This window comes from Pogona vitticeps, chromosome 9 (genome assembly GCF_051106095.1).
Source record: "Pogona vitticeps strain Pit_001003342236 chromosome 9, PviZW2.1, whole genome shotgun sequence".
Classification (NCBI taxonomy): Eukaryota; Metazoa; Chordata; class Lepidosauria; order Squamata; family Agamidae; genus Pogona; species Pogona vitticeps.
This window is the reverse complement of record NC_135791.1, coordinates 18,888,540-18,905,116: the sequence shown is the minus strand read 5'-3', so window position 1 is coordinate 18,905,116 and position 16,577 is coordinate 18,888,540. Positions and strand designations below refer to the sequence as shown.

General features: G+C 44.3%; 1 protein-coding gene across 9 annotated transcripts in view; it reads left to right on the top strand.

Moving 5' to 3' along the window:
• MAG (myelin associated glycoprotein) overlaps nucleotides 1-16,235 on the top strand; it is a 69,993-nt gene extending 53,758 nt beyond the window's left edge. For 4 of the 9 annotated variants that reach the window (XM_020811888.3, XM_078380261.1, XM_078380260.1 and 1 more), the window contains 7 exons: nucleotides 81-377; nucleotides 1,820-2,077; nucleotides 3,915-4,175; nucleotides 4,747-5,034; nucleotides 6,378-6,474; nucleotides 9,446-9,545; nucleotides 15,197-16,235. In XM_020811888.3, coding sequence (XP_020667547.3) covers nucleotides 81-377; nucleotides 1,820-2,077; nucleotides 3,915-4,175; nucleotides 4,747-5,034; nucleotides 6,378-6,474; nucleotides 9,446-9,545; nucleotides 15,197-15,343 — 1,448 coding nt within the window. In that variant the 3' untranslated portion in view covers nucleotides 15,344-16,235. Of the gene's footprint in view, nucleotides 1-80; nucleotides 378-1,819; nucleotides 2,078-3,914; nucleotides 4,176-4,746; nucleotides 5,035-6,377; nucleotides 6,475-9,445; nucleotides 9,546-11,173; nucleotides 11,216-12,879; nucleotides 12,904-15,196 lie in introns of all 9 variants that reach the window. The other 5 variants (XM_072979598.2, XM_078380263.1, XM_078380265.1 and 2 more) reach the window with 2 other exon arrangements.
• Nucleotides 16,236-16,577: the final 342 nt, after the last annotated feature.

The following is a 16,577-nucleotide window of genomic DNA, read 5'->3' as shown; positions in this document are numbered from 1 at the left end:
AACCTTGCACTAATTAGACGAGGGTGGTGAAGCTCTCCATTTTTTTTGCCTCATCTCTGTCTCTTTCCAACCTCCTTAAGACAAACCCACCATTGAGAGCCCTCCGGAAATAGTGGAAGGGACCGAGGCAGAACTGCGGTGTGTCGTGCCTGACAACTGCCCCAACATGAAACCCATTGTCACATGGATGAACCACGGGGCTCTGGCAGAGCATTCCGTCTATGCTCAAGTGGAAGAAGAGAGCAGCACCTGGTCCCTCGTCTCCCTGCTCAAGTTCCTGCCGTCCCGTGAGAACCACGGGCGCGAGGTGGGCTGCAAAGTCTCCTATGCCAACACCACTTTTGAGTTTGACAGCGTCTCTACCCTGGATGTAAAATGTGAGTTATGTGTTGCTGAGTGGCCGTGGACTGGAAACTGTGGAGGACTTGATGTTGCTTTGTCATTGAATAGCACAACCCCACCTTCTGCCTATGGGGAGAAAATCTTTTTTTCTGCCACCAGAACTTATGTGCTGCTGGGGCATTGGTTTTCTGCAATCAGGTAGAAACAAAATTAAACAGTTGTCCCATCCTGCATTGTTCAGGGGGGTTGGGCTTGATGGCCTTGTAGGCCCCTTCGAACTCCATTTTTTTCTATGATTCTGTGATTCGGAGTCTAATAAACTGCTATGGTATCTTGTAGTGTCCATTCTAATGGGCAATATCCCTTTATAGGGACTAAAGAAAGGTCCCTTGCAACTTAAATTAGAAGCTTCCGTCCTACCTCTTCTAGCTCCACAATTGCTTCCTGTTCAGTGTGGCTAGAAAATCAGAAACCTTGGCTGTGGTTTCATTTAGTTGGTTCCTGTTCCATACAAGAAGGGAGGCTTTCATTATATTTTCCTTCCTGACCATTTTTTAAAATACACCAGTGTCTTTTGGAAATTACATTTTTCTACCTTAGAAAGCAACCCTTCTCAAATGTGCCCCCAGAGCGTACACGTATCTACCTAGAAACGTCCTATAACTAGGACATACCTATGGGATGGTAGACCAAAACAGGCATGACATACTGCAGTGTGTAATGTGTACCAGATCTCTAACAGGTTTTGTGTTTGGCATTTTTAAAGAAAAGGACCTGTCAGGGGGGCAAGAAATGTGAATGGAGCCAGGAAAAAGGGAGGAATAACTCTTTCATCATTGATTTTCTCCTTCTGCCAATCAATGTCATTCTCTCACTTACGGCAGACAATCATACAATTAGGTGTATGACTTTGATGATGATGATGATGATAATGATAATGATAATAATAATGATAATGATAATGATAATGATAATGATAATGATAATGATGATAATAATGATGATAATCATAATCATCATCATCATCATCATCATCATCATCATAGTGTGCCATCAAGTCAATTCTGACTTAATAGGTTTTGTAGGTAGTAGAGAATACACAGAAGTGGTTTACCTCTCCCTTCCTCTAGGGGGCGACCTGGGACTGTGCAGCTTGCCCAAAGCCACCCAGGCTGGCTCCACTTGCAGGAGGCACCAGGGGGGAATTGAACTCCCAACCTCTGGTTCGGCAGCCAGGTGCTAAAACCAATGGGCTATCCAGACAGCTCGGTGTATGACTTGAAGGGATGAAAAAAAGTGCAGGAGTGACGCACAAGATTGTTAAGTTGTCTCTCATCTCCTATCATCCTCGTACTTCTGAGTTTGTTTTCTGCTTCTTAAAAACAACCATATGGAAATGCAATTGTGTTTGCTAGATTAGAATTAGAAGAAGAACAAGTAACTAAGGGCAATCAATGTCTTTGGCTCTCCTCTGCAGTCCCACCCCGTATCGTGCAGGTGAACTCCTCGGTTGAGGTCATCCATGGTTCACAGGTTGTCCTGATTTGCTATGTGGACAGTAGCCCTATGGCCCTGATTTCATGGCTCCGAGAAGATGAGGTTCTCCACGAGGATTTGGCAAATAACCTCACCCTGTATCTAGACAATGTCACCCATCTAGAAGACAGCATCTACACCTGTGTGGCTGAGAACATCTACGGGAGAGACAACCATTCTCTGGCTTTGTCCGTGTTGTGTGAGTAGCTTTTGTCTGAACCCTATGGGATATTTCTTATTCTAAGACAATGGTTCCCAACCATGGGTCCCCAGATGTTCTTGGACTAAAACTCCCAAAAGCCTTCACCACTAGCTGTGCTGGCCAGGATTCCTGGGAGTTGTAGTCCAAGAACATCTGGGGACCCAACATTGGGAAGAACTGTTCTAAGAGTCCGTTTACTATTGTGTTGTGATGAGAGCTCAAACCAGGGGCTTGAGACATTTATTTGTAGGTATTTGACTCCTTACCTGTTTAAATCTTGGACCCAGCAGAGGCTGTTGGCTCTGATTTCATGAAGCAATTAATCTACTCTGAGTATTAGTTTGCTGTCCAAGACTCTGAATCCTAACCCTAAAATAGGTTTGGCACTTTGGGTCTTTCTTTCAAAATTCAGACTAAAACTCAGAGTATCCTCACCATCTTCATAACACCCTTATTTGGACCTTCTGTCATCCAAATTCTCTCAATTCAAATGGGAAACTCTGATTTTATGTGATCTCAACATCATAAGAATCATTGGGGCAATACAGCCTTCCTTGGATATACTTAATAGAATTGAGAGCAGTTGCTGTCTTGGTTTTCCTCCCATCACCTCTGATCTGTTTAGGAACGTTCACAGTGAGTTTGGGCAAATCACCTTTTTTGAACTTCCAACTGGGGTAGGGTGGGGGGCAGGAGACTGGGAGTTGTAGCTCACAGTTGGAGCGTTTCGAAGCTCCGGGTAGAGGCAATCATGGACAAGGTCAGCCTTCCCCAACTTGCTACCCTCCACATGTGTTTGGACTACAACCTTCATTATCATGGTTGGGGATTATAGAAGTTGTAGTCCAAGAGCTCAGGTATATGGGAGAGGCAGCTGGGGGGAAGTTGCCCTTGAAGGACTTGGCAAGGCATTGATTCCACTCCATGAAAAGTTTAGAATGGAGGCCTGAGGGATTGAATTCCATTTGTTTTGGCTCTGAGTCTATCTGCTTTGGATTTTGATTCCACTTATCTCTGATTTTGCCAGGATAGGAGGGCATGAAGGGAGAGAGAGAGAAGATGGTATCAGAAACAAGAGGGGGTGATAGTCCCAGGTCTGGCTGCACCCAGTTTTGCCCTTCCCCTTTGCCATGTGCCCTTCTTGACAGATTACACCTGAAGGAAATATTACCCTTGGCAGAACAGAGGTTCACTGCAGTAGATGAGAGATGCTTATTGTCTCACCCAGATTAAGACAGTTCCTTATGTTATCACTTTGGGATTTTGTGGATACCATATACATTATCCAGGCACGTGGTGCTGCTGCGGGTTAAACCGCAGAAGCCTGTGCTGCAGGGTCAGAAGACCAAGCAGTCGTAAGATCGAATCCACGCGACGGAGTGAGCGCCCGTCGCTCGTCCCAGCTCCCGCCAACCTAGCGGTTCGAAAGCATGCAAATGCAAGTAGATCAATAGGGACCACCTCGGTGGGAAGGTAACAGCTTTCCGTGTCTAAGTCACACTGGCCACGTGACCATGGAAGATTGTCTTCGGACAAAACACTGGCTCTACGGCTTGGAAACGGGGATGAGCACCGCCCCCTAGAGTCGGACACGACTGGACAAAAATTGTCAAGGGGAACCTTTACCTTTATATACATTATGATACTCCCTTTTAAGAACACCACTGGAAGAGTTCTGGATTTGAGGTCCCGATTCTACCAGAGATGGGTTTTCCTTCTTTCCAAAACAGGATAACAGAGATATATCGATGGTACTTTACATTTAAGACCATCTTTTCAGCATTGCTGTTTGGCAGACGATGCAGGACCCTCTTGGTTTTGTCCCCCCCAACAGATGCTCCTTGGAAACCCGTTGTGAACACATCTGTGGTGGCCATCGAGGGAGAGCCGGTGACCATCCTTTGCAGCTCGCAGAGCAACCCGGAGCCCACGATCACTATCTTCAAGGATAAGAAGGCCGTAGCCATGGGGGTCTACCAGAACCAGGTGGCATTGGAGTTTGACTCTGTGACTCATGAGGATGATGGGGAATATTGGTGCACAGCGGAGAATCAGTTTGGCCAAAGCAGCACAGCCTTCAATCTCACCATTGAATGTGAGTGCCTGGCTTTGGGAACCATTAGTGTTTGGGGTCTCTAGCATGGGAAGTGACAATACGAATGCAGGTGTGTGCTTCTCACTACATACAATGTGCCATCTCCCATTCCCAGATGTTCCAGCCAGTGTGGCTTCTAAAATATCTAACTGGCTAATAGTTGGGAATGATTATAATAAAGGACTCTTGTCCTCTCCTAGCAACTCTGTAGGGCCTATTGCCTTCACGCCTTGCTTCTTGGCTTTTTGAAGCCTTCCAGTTGGCCATCTCAATCAAAGTGTGGAAGGGATAGGTCTTTGGTGGCTGAACTTCAACTTCCATTATTCTTCATAATTGTCCAGCCCATCTGGGCATCTGAGAACTGAAGTCCAAAACCTAAGAAGGCCAAGGCCAAAGTCTGAGATCCACTTCACAAGGGCTGATGGGAGCTGTTGTCCAGTCACATCTGGAGGACTACACGTTGGTCGCTCCTGGCTTCCACAAAGAGAACACAACATGGCCAAGCAAAGCTGGACTGGTCCATTGTTGCATCTCAGCTTCTGTCTGTCTGTCTTTCTCTTTCTCTGTGCAGTTGCCCCTCTTATCCTTGCTGATTCCAAATGCACTGCTGCTCGGGACACCGTGAAATGCATCTGCGCAGCCAAATCCAACCCAGAGGCTGTGATCACGTTTGAGCTGCCCACCCGCAACGTGACCGTTAACGAGACTGATCGGGAATTTGTGTACTCGCAGAAAATGGGCTACATTGTCACCAGCATCCTGACGGTTCAGAGGGAGGTGGACTCCCAGCTCTTCATTGTCTGCTCAGCCAAGAACCTCTACGGCACGAAGAATCAGCAACTGCAGTTCCACCATTCCAGTGAGAGTCCCTACAGGCGGTTGTTCCGCCCGGTGTTCCTCAATAGCAGTGGTTCCCACACTTAGGTCCCCAGATGTTCTGGCCAGGATTTCTCGGGATTGCAGTCCAAGAACATCTGGGGATCCAAAGTTGGGAACCACTGAAGGACGATGGAGAAAATTGGGTTCTACACACTCCAGAAGTTAAGATTTGAACTACCGGGTTTCAAATTGCAAGGTGGGGGCTGGAGGGTGATAAAATATTAGGAAAACATTCTTCATGGTGTAAGCTGTTTGAAAACAGAACAGAATGTCTTGGAAGGTAGCGGATTCTCCTACAGCAAGAGAAGCAGAGGCTAGATGACTACCTGCCAGCAATCTAGGAGCATCGTGGCGCAATGGTTAAACCACTTTACTGCAGCCCAAACTGTGCTCACAACCTGGGGTTCAAATCCCAGGTAGCGGCTCAAGGTTGACTCAGCCTTCTATCCTTCTGAGGTCGGTAAAATGAGTGCCCAGCTTGCTGGGGGGGGGGCAATGTGTAACCTGCATAATTAACTCGTAAACCGCCCAGAGAGTGCTTGAAGCGCTATGGGGCGGTATATAAGCAGCACGCTTTGCTTTGCTTTATATGTTAGAGATGTCAGAACCAATCAGTTGCCGAGCCAGGCCATTGATCCCTCAAGCCCAGTATTGACTGAATCAGCTGGTCCAGGATTTCAGGTACAGTGGACCCTCTACTTACGGAATTAATCCGTATTGGAACAGTGGCTGCAGGTCAAAAAGTCTGTAGGTCTAGTCTTCATTGACCTACAATGCATTGAAAACCAATTAATCCTGTAACCGGCCATTTTTGTTCCATTTTGGTTTTTTTCTGGTCTGTAGGTCGATTATCCGGCTGCAAGTCAAACCTAAATTTTGCAGCCAGAGAAGTCTGTAACTCGAAAAGTCTGTAAGTCGAGCCCTCTGTAAGTCGAGGGTCCACTGTAGGATTTTTTTGCCCAAGGCTATCTGAGATGCTGAAGATTGTGCGTGGAACCTTCTGCCACAGACAGGTCCTCAACAGAGGGGTCCATTAAATGGCTGTGGAAGTCTTGTCCAATGGCATAGTTCCATGAAATAGGCTGTCAAAATATTGGGCTCCCTCTCTGCCTCAGGTGAGGCTGAATCTTCTGCCTCCACACAGGCAGGTAGAGATGTCTTTTGAAAACAGCAGGTGGCCAACTCTTCCCAGCTAAATAGACTGAAGGGATGGGGCAACTGGATGTTACCAGGGTTTCCCATCTAGTCTTTTCATGTTTTCCTCTCTGTTGAGGTTGCAGCAACTTAACTGCCTCCTGGTATGTGCATCTTTTTCTTTTCCAGACAGTCTGATGTGGGCAAAAGTGGGCCCTGTCGGAGCAGTGGTAGCTTTTGCTGTCCTCATAGCTGTGGTGTGTTACGTCAGCCAGACCAGAAAAAAGTAAGTATAGAGTTGAAGGTGGGATATGGACTCAAGTCCTGCTACTGTCATCCTCCCCTCCTTTCAGCTGTAAGAAATCTAGCTCAGATTTATAAAAACCAGCCTCTGTAAATTCTTTCTTTGTTGGCCTTTGTGTTCAAAAGTAGAGTTTCATTTCCCTACCTCAGATCCTTAGAGGCAAGACTGATATGCTTTGTTCCTCCACCTCTGTCCATATATTGGGATAAGCAACTTCACAGTGTTCAGAGGCGACACCGGCCCCGTTTCCCACATACACTGTGGATCCCTGGCGTGGGCCATGCTCGCCCTTCCAGCAATATCAAAACAGGTCCTTTTCTGTTTTCTACTAAATGCTTTTGAGGGCAACGCAAGGTGTGGGAGGGCTGAAAAGGAGCATTTCATGGGAGAAATCTCCCTCCCGGAGAAGCAGTGTTCAGTTTCCTGACCAGAAAAAAAATATTTTTGGCTGTGGGGGAGACTCTAGGTGCTCTGAGACCACAGAAATATTCCTGAGGGGCCCTATGCGGACCAAGGGGTGCATCGTCCCCATCCCATCTCTTGTCTCTTGAGTGGCTAAGGTGCCTCAGTTGTAGCTACTTGTGGTCTCTGAACTGAACCCCAATCCAAGACTATGCAGAGAACCCACCGTGTAAATACTGTGTAGCCCATAAGCGAAATACCCCCCCCCCCCAGTTTCATTGCCAGCTCAGCTAAGGAGATACAGAATTGAGAATATTTTTTTGCTTAACGAACAAACAGATAAAGGAACCAAATTGTCTTTGCTCCTCTTGGAATTTGAAAGCCCAGCAGCCCACAATCCAATTAAACGGAACAAATTGCATTTGGAATTATTGCCGTCCCATTGCAACCACTGAGTTAATAACCATTTCATGAGGGGAACCCTAATCTGAAAGAATTTGCTCATGACTAATTTGGGATGAAATTATTCAAGAAAATATTTGCAAGCAGAAAATCATTAAGGATTTGTAAGCGGTAACATGGCTGTCTGGAGGTGGCAAACGACCAGAATTTAGCTGAAGGCGCTAAATGGAAATCACATCTTGAATATGAATGCATGCTTATCAAGGTTTGTTGTTATTTCATCAGTCTGTTAAATAATCACTGTCTATTTACTAATCAATCATACTTGCAAATCAGAATCTCATCATGCTGCATCAGGTGTCCCTCTGCATTTAAAAAAGTAGCTGGTCAGTCGCAAATATTCTTGGATGACACCAATAGTTTTGATCCATTTCAGTCAGGATTTAGGCTACACCATTGGACTGAGACAGCTTTGGTTGCACTGCTCAATTATCTTTTTCACTATCATTGACTGAGAAAAATTTAGGGGTTAAAATTGCTTTGACACCAGAAATTTTCTTATTGAATATATTACCAGCTACACTTTAAAAAAAAAAAAGACTTGCTTGACCTTACATCTGATAACTACAGCTAGAATTCTATATGCCAGCAAGTGGAAGACTACAAAGGTGCCGACAAAGAAGGGATTTATTGAGAAGATTTTGGAATTAGCAGAAATGGATATTTTGACAGATACACTAAATGACAGACTGGATAATAATAAATGGGAACCTCTTTATACCTGGATGAAATCTACACCAATTTAAGTAGAATAGATTAGATTAATATTATGTTAGAGAGTATAAGACAAGATGAAATGAATGGAACATATTGTAATAAATCACTCTGGTTACAACAGATAGAAAAGTAGGAAAAATGCAATAAAAATATTTATTAAATAATTATCTTTTTCAGCAGGCCGACAGGGGAGGGTGACCCTGTTGGTTCTCCTGGATCTCTCAGTGGCCTTTGATACTGTCGACCACCGTCTCCTCCTGGGCTAGTGGTTGGGATTGGGGATTGGAAGTTCAGCTTTATGCTGGCTCCCCTCCTTCCTTCAGGGTCAGTCCCAAAATGTCCAGCTGGTGGGAGGTTGTTTTGTCCCTGTGGGTACTGCAATGGGGTGCCCCACAGGGGTCGATCTTCTCCCTCATGCTGTTCGACATCTATATGAGACCACTGGGATAGGTCATCTGGAGTTTGGGAGTTCGCTGTCATCAGTAGGCTGATGACACTCAGCTCTCTCTCTCCTCCTCAGCCATAGAAGCTGGGTAAACTCTAGAGTTCTACCTGGCCACTGTGGTGGACTGGATGAGGGCTGACAGGTTGAAGTTGAATCCTGACAAGACAAAGGCTGGGTAACCCCTGACTGATCAGGTGTCCATTGGGGCCACTTTCCCCCGAAGGGTTAGGTGTGAAATCTGGGTATGCTTCTGGATCCAGCTCTCTTGGTGGAAAAATCAGATCTCAGCCATGGCAGGTCTGCCTTTTACCATCTGAGGCACACCTTCGCCCCTATCTCAATGGGAAGTCCCTAAAAACATTGGTCCATGCACTCAAAATCTTGGGAATAGACTACTGCAACACTTTCTACAATGGGCAGTTTGATGGCAGTTCAGCAAGTGCAGGACACAGCAGCTAGGCTTGGTCATATTTCACAATTCGATCATATTTCACCTCTCCTGGGGTGTCTGCACTGGCTACCTCTATGCTTCAGGGCCAAGTTCAAAGTGCTTATGTTAACCTTTAAAGCTCTTAAAGGTTAAGGGCCTTGCTACCTGTCTAAGCACCTCTCTCTCAAGATGTCTACCCATCCCATCCATGCCTCATACACTGGGATGTTGTGGGTAGTGACCCCGAGGGAGACCCAAAAATCTGCCACTCGAAGCCAGGCCTTCTCTGCCACTAATTGGGTGGAATGAATGAATGAATGAATGAATGAATGAATGAATAAATAAATAAATAAATAAATAAACAAATAAACAAATAAACAAATAAACAAATAAACAAATATTAAGAGTAGTTTGGTAACCAAACTGGACAGGTTGGTTGTAAATATGAGCAGAATTCCCCAGTGTAAGTCTTTACCATCCTTTTTTTTAATTCCCAGGAAAAACATGAATGAAAGCTCCAGCTTCATGCAAACAGAAAACCCTCCCGTTGTCTTCAGTGGAGACTACAAGGGTCCGGGCAACCTGGAGAAATCAGAGGTACTGACAACAAAAGGCAGAATAAGTTCCCAGTTCTAGATTTTGGGGAAGATGTTTTAGGGGCAGCCATATCCTGAGCATGTGAATATCCTTTTCTTCATCATCTATTTATTATCTTCTCCCTTTGAGTCCAAAGGATTCTAGCCTCCTACAGAATGAGTGGGTTGCAACGGGCATCCTCCAGATGTTCACCATGATGGATTCTTTAAACTAGACTAGTTAGGACTGATGGAACTTGCAGGTCAACAACATCGGGGGGGCCATACCTTCCCCATTATTGCCTTAGAAAGAGAGAGCTCTGAAGGCTGGTAATTCTCATCTTACAGGATGGTGAATCCGTGGTGGGTTTTAGTTTGAAATTTAACAGACCTGTTAAAGGCGCTGAATCCCCCTTATGTTCAGCCCCTTGGATATATTCCGTATTGTTCTGAGTTGGACAAGCTTTCTGCTCTCTTGAAAAGAAGTGGACAAGCAGGTGGCAAGAAGAATCATGTGGGAGACAATAGGTATTGGACGTGGACCTCATGATGACCCCCCTTTTCCAAAGGGGAGTCTCACTTCATATGACCACAAAGACACTAATATTAGTAGTCTATGGAAGGTTAATAGGTGGTTTATGGGCTAGAGGTCCACAATAGCTGGAAAAGCTACTCACATGCTGGAAAAACCAATCGCAAACACATCCTTGTTCTCACTGAGTTAAATTTTCAGCATGGGGAGCCTAGGTTGGGGAAGATGCCAAATTGAGTGGCTGGAGGTTAGCATGGGGCTTGCAACAATCATTTGCTGTTTTTGCTTTGTTTTGTTTCTGAGTTTGATTGGCTGATTGTAAAAGAGAATGAAGATTAGAATTGGGGGGGGGGGTAGATTTTGGCTGCCAGGTTCACTCAAAAGAGAGTTATGGGCAGAGTTCTTGGCTGGAAGGGTGCTTAGAAGTATCTATCAACCTTCTTCCTCAAACCTAACTCTTGAAGGCTATATATATAGAAGAAGGTTGATAGATACTTATATGCCATCAGGCTGGCTCAGTTTGGGAAGCAATTAAACAGGATGTGCTCATCAATGGAGAAGTGAATTCTGAAGGTGCTCATCATGATACTTCCTTGTTCTCAAGGAACAACCAGAATTGTAGGCAGCTGCCTCTATCCTTATCAAGTGATTCTAGCTTTTTTCAGCTGCAACAGGGGCAGAGATGGGCAAAATTTTTCTCTCTCTCTTTCTCTCCCTTCCTCAACCATCTCAGCTCTATATGGAAGTTTTGCCCATGTCTCACCCTGAAGCAAGTTTTTTAAAATGCTAATGGATCTTGATTACCCATCCAAAATGCAAAAACACTCCCCAAATACTTTGCCTTACAATAAAAGTGTATAACTCCCAGCTAAACACTTTTTATGGGAAAATCCCTTGCTTCCTCACCTCACACACCGCTGTGAAGATTTGAGTCTCAGCTGAAAAGAAATCAGGAAGCAGGGAAATAGTATCGGAAGTGATTGTCCCTGGTAATCAAAGTGTCCTTGCCCTTCATCACATTGACTCCTGGCTCTTCTACACGGTTCTGAATTGTTCAAACAAGGTGGCCCTCCTCCATTTGGGTCACGCGTGAGTGACTGCTCTTCCTTTTCTAATAGTCTAAAGAGATCTGCTCCCTGGAGAGCCACTGACCCCGGCAGGTAAGTATGGACTTCCTGTCCATGTGTAACATTGTCCTCTCTCTGTTTGTGTACATGGTGTCTGGAACTCAGGAATTCTCCCATTTCATGCTCTTCCTGCCTTCGATGGATAGTAAGAAATCTGGCATCTTCGACCAGGTTTTGTTCCTCTTAGAAACACTGAAGACTTAACAGTGGTATCTCTGCAATAGACGTAGAGAAATTCGAGCACATTTCAGGAGGACACAAGGGGAAAAAGCAAACCAGCAGAGCATGCTGGTCTTGGAAAAGATAATAATAATAATAATAATAATAATAATAATAATAATAATAATAATAATAATAATAATAATAATAATAATAATAATAATAATAATAATAATAATAATAATAATAATAATGTGACCCCCCATCAGAGCTACAAAAAACAGCAATATTAGGAACAGCATACTTAACAGATACTTAGGTTTTTTGTATATAATATCAGTCAAAGTTTTTATAATTCTGATTGACTTGTGTCTGGTATTTTTTAATAATAACAATGTGCTGTTAAGTCAATATCATTCTCTCACCTATGGCAGACAATCATAGAACTAGGTGTATGACTATAATAATAATAATAATAATAATAATAATAATAATAATAATAATAATAATAATAATAATAATAATAATAATAATAATAAATTGTGTGCCATCATGTCAGTTCTGACTTATGGCGGCCCTTTCCAGGAAGGGTTTTCCAGGTAGAGGTTACTCAGAGGTGGCTTTCCATTCCCTTCTTCTTGAGGTGCCCTGGGACTGTGCAGCTTGCCCAAGGCCACACAGGCTGAATCTGCTCTCAGGAGACACAGTGGAGAATCGAACTCCGAACCAGAAAGCCAAACAAGCTAGGAAAGCTAAAGCAGCCTTGAATTCCGAAAATCTCTTCAAGGCAGGCATGTACAATTGCTTTTTGTGCATTTCCTCAGCATGCCTTCTCTAGACACAGACAAAAAATTACCTGAGTTTTGGGCCTAATTTATTGCTTCCATTCTAAATGTTGCCCCCAAGGCTGTTTCAAAATACCCCCCAGAAAATCATGCAGCCAAATTTGAGTAGCAACTGGGGTGGTTGGGTGAATATTTAAAGCTAGGCAACTCGCTTTAGACCAATATTACTGTTGGGGGTAGATAATGAGAAATAAATATTGACTCGGCCAGGCACACTTTAGGCTTCGTGTCCATTCTGATGGCGGGGGTTTGCAGTGCATGACGCTTCAATGGTTGTTTGGTTGTTATGTGTTTTTGGCATTTCCCACGTCCGTTATTTGAAAATGGCGCTGCTTGCAGCTATGTGTACCTCCACTGTGGCAATGACTCTCTCCCACTGTCTGTCTAGCATTGACAATGTCAATTTTTGTACCCAAGTCACGCAAACGTGAGACATTGCTTTTAATTACATATTAAAATGCTGTGGATTGTTTCTCAAAGGAATAATAATAATCTTAGAACTGCAGAGCTGGAAGTGGTCCTATGGGTCATCGAATCCAGCCCTTTTCGGGGGGGAGGGTACAGTGGGGAATCAAACTCCCCGGGAGCCTCATGAGTTGATGAAGAAATTAAGCAAAGCAGCTTCTGTGTCAGTTATCAGGGGGGGAAATCCACATTAATCAATCAATATGTTCATTCATTCCACTGCTGCAGGAAGGAAGTTGCTTTTAAGATAAGGTAACTGGCAATTTAAGATCCAATCTCTGAAACTTAAATTTAAAAAATATCTTCTGAGCTAGCCTTATTGGGCTAGTTAGTCATGTGCATGTCTATCAGTTTGGTACTGCTCAGCCTTAACTGACTATTTCTTCCACCACCCCCATAATGGTGACTCTGACAGATATGGTCTTCTTCAAAAATAAAAGATGAAACATATACGGCATAATTAATCCAGGGACATGGCTGCTCAGAATGAGAGAAGTGTATATGGAAAAATAAAAGAGAGTGCATTGAGACAAATACATTTAAAGAGCTAATGCATTCATGCTTATAGTGGAAAGTGCTTTAGCGCTATGCCACTGCCGTACAAAGCAATGCTAAAAATACAACCTGCTTTCAAGGGGAACAAAAATCAGCAGAAAATAATGGGAAAAGGCATAGTAAGAAGAGAGATCAGTGGAATGATATGTGGATGGTGGGGAAAATATCAACAGCCTCAATGCAGAACCTGGTAATTAACGAAGAACAAATGCTCTCCATGGGGACGGAGCTGAGATTACCATCTATTTTTGAGCATCAGCTACCTGAGATATCTGACTCACCTTACGGGAGGGCTGGCCCTGCATCCAGGCAGCTGAATCTGAGCCGATCTAGTCTGCATTTCCTTCACTCCTGCATCATTCCGTATTTCGGCATATATGGCAGCACACCATTCTATTGGTTCTATAGAGCTGCTTCCCAAATGAATACTGAAAACACAGTAAATGTTGAGAAGATTTAAAATCAAACAACAACAAGAACAGCAACAACAGAAACGCAGACCGAACTGGATGCTACAAGAGAGAGATCAGAAAATAAAGTCCTCCCGTAAATCTCTGTAATGTAGATCTCTCGGGAAACATCTCAAGACAGCCCCCTCCTTCCATATCTTCCACAAGGATCCACAGATCAGAGCTGGTTGTTCCAGAGACAACCTCTTCCGTGCCCTAAATCAAAGGGATAAGGAACATAACCCTATTCCAAGGGAACGGACGTTGCTCTCTTGTTCATCGTGTTCTCTTTCTAAACGGAATCTTTACCATCACATCTCTTTTATAAAGATTGCCCCACTGACTGAGTGGAACCAAATGACCGATGGGGTCACAGTAATATGACTAGATAGATTTGATTCGCAGCTATTCATTCTCTAGAATTTAAAACCTACATAGGTTGAATTTCTGTTTTAACAAATGGAGAGGTCACGTACCGAACCAGACTGGAGCCCACCTAGCTCAGTACGTCAACACTAACTGGCAATGCCTGTCTAGAAAATTCTGAAAAATTACTTTTTTTAACAGTACTAGTCCCAACGGGGAGATTCTGAGAATTATGGTCCAAAAATATATATATTTCCTTCACTTTATTGTTTAGGTAGTGGTGAAGTTAGCTGTGTTAGACTCTGGACATAAGAACATGAGAAAAGTTTTGTTGGGTTTTGTCGAGCATCCTGCCCCCGAATAGCTAGCCAAATCCTGCAGAAAAGACTCCAAGCATATGGGGACAACCTTACAACTCCTCTCATGTTCTCCAGCAACAAGGAAACAGAGCATATAACAACAAACAGTTTTGTGACACTTTTAAATCTAACAGATTTATTTCAGGCATGCTAGGATGGACCTTGGAAATAAGATATAGCCATCATGATGATTTAGTAGCCATCAATACCCATATTTCCCATGGCCCATGGTCTTAAAAAGACCCCCAGCAGCCCAAAAAGTCTATCTCATTAGGCAGCGCTGCGTAGCATTTCACCTGAAAATGCAAGAATTTCCCCTGATGTCCTTAATTTCAAAAGAACATAGAGGTTTCCTATTTTTGCACCAGGCAGAAAAGATGCTTGCCCATTTATTTCCATAGCGTCCCTCATTTCTGGCTTACTGTGTGCTGAGGGGTGGGCAACTTGTGACCCTCCCCTCAGATGGGATTGGATTATAATACTGTACCTGTGAAGCTCTACACCAATGGTTCCCAACCTTGGGTCCCCAGATATTCTTGGATAACAATTCCCAGTCATCCTGGCCAGTACAGCTCGTGGTGAAGGCTTCTGGGAGTATAATACAACCCAAGGTTGGGAATCATTGCTCTACACCAATGGTGATATGAGTTAGGGCTTGTGGGAGGTGCAGTCTGGCTCCCTCTGGAAAGCCACATGTTCACACTTTAGAGGGCAAGGCCCCGAGTCTTGATCCTTGCCATAGTGACTTTGTCGTCTTCAAGGTTTCATCCAGGCCTGCATTAACTCGCTCTTTCCTCTCCTTCCTCACCTCTGCAGTATGGTCGTGGTGACAAGCGACTCTTGACCAAGCGCGAGGACCTGGGCATTGACTACGCCAACATAGACTTCACCAAACTGTCCACCAAGGACAGCTACACCCTGACGGAGGAGCTGGCTGAATACGCTGAGATTCGAGTCAAGTGAGGCCTTTCCCCACACACAACTATGGCAGCTTCCACGGACCTCCACCCTTTGGAAACATTCTACTCTATTGAACCCCTTAGCCCTGCCAGTGGGCCGGTTGCCCAGCTCAGCCCATCTGAGAGGACCCACCCCTACCATATGCTTTTGTTGTCCTGATGCTCACACTTTGCAGTTCTACTTTAAACCCCACTCCCCCCTGGATGCCATACCGAGGATCACTCTAAGGCAGAATAGATTGTTCTGCATTAGTTCCAAACCATTATTTCCTCTGCTGGATCAGGATGGTTACAGCATTTTTAAAAGGTTGTTTTGCTCCACTTTTACAATGGTGGATGGATGATCTGCAGGATGTTGAGTGCCATCTGTGTTTGTAATGCTGTATACCCCTGGGAAACCCTTCTAGATTATCATCATGATAATGAAATTACAGAATCTCAAGGAAACGGAGTGATCTTAGGTATGCCTTCTGTAGAATCCCACAACGGGGTGGCTTTTCTCTGTGTGCATGTGAATGGATCAGATCCTGTCCCCCAAGAACCCAGAAAACTTCCTTTTCTGGATACAGCTCCCAGAATCCTCCAGCCGACATCACCCAGTATTGGCACAACAGAGGACAATTAACACAAGTGGTAGATCTGGCCCCTTGGGGTCAAAATGGCTGTTCCACATTCTAGATACAGCTTTTAGCAGACACTAAATTCTGAGAATGAAACACTTGGTAGCTCCAGTAGACCAATGTCTTTATTTAAGGGTGGGGAGAAGGAAACTGGGTAGATGTGGCATGTCATTTATTTACATACAAACCAGAACAGTTCCTTACCACCCTAATCCTCCAAAACATCTAGGGAGTCTTTGTGAGTCTAAAAATACCAAATTAAATGGAGAAAAGTGAGCTGCGGGGGGCAGCTTCATTGTCTTTCTTTTTTCTACAGCCTCAAGCTCTGTGAGCACTGATGCTTAAACCAGTTTTGATCATTCTCATGTCTGTAAAAGAGATGGCCAGTTTACATTGCCTAGAAGGTAGGGTCCATTTCCATACCAAACCAGCAGCGTTCACAAGTGACATGTTTATGAGGTCACAAATGTCACTTGTGAAAGCATCTGGAGCTGCACCAAAATGATCCGGAACTCAATGCAGCGCTATAGCACTTGCCCAATTCAACCATCCGTTCGGTCTTGCATCACTTTTTGAAGCACGACCTCTGCCAGTGGCATGCTTTTCAGAAGGTAAATG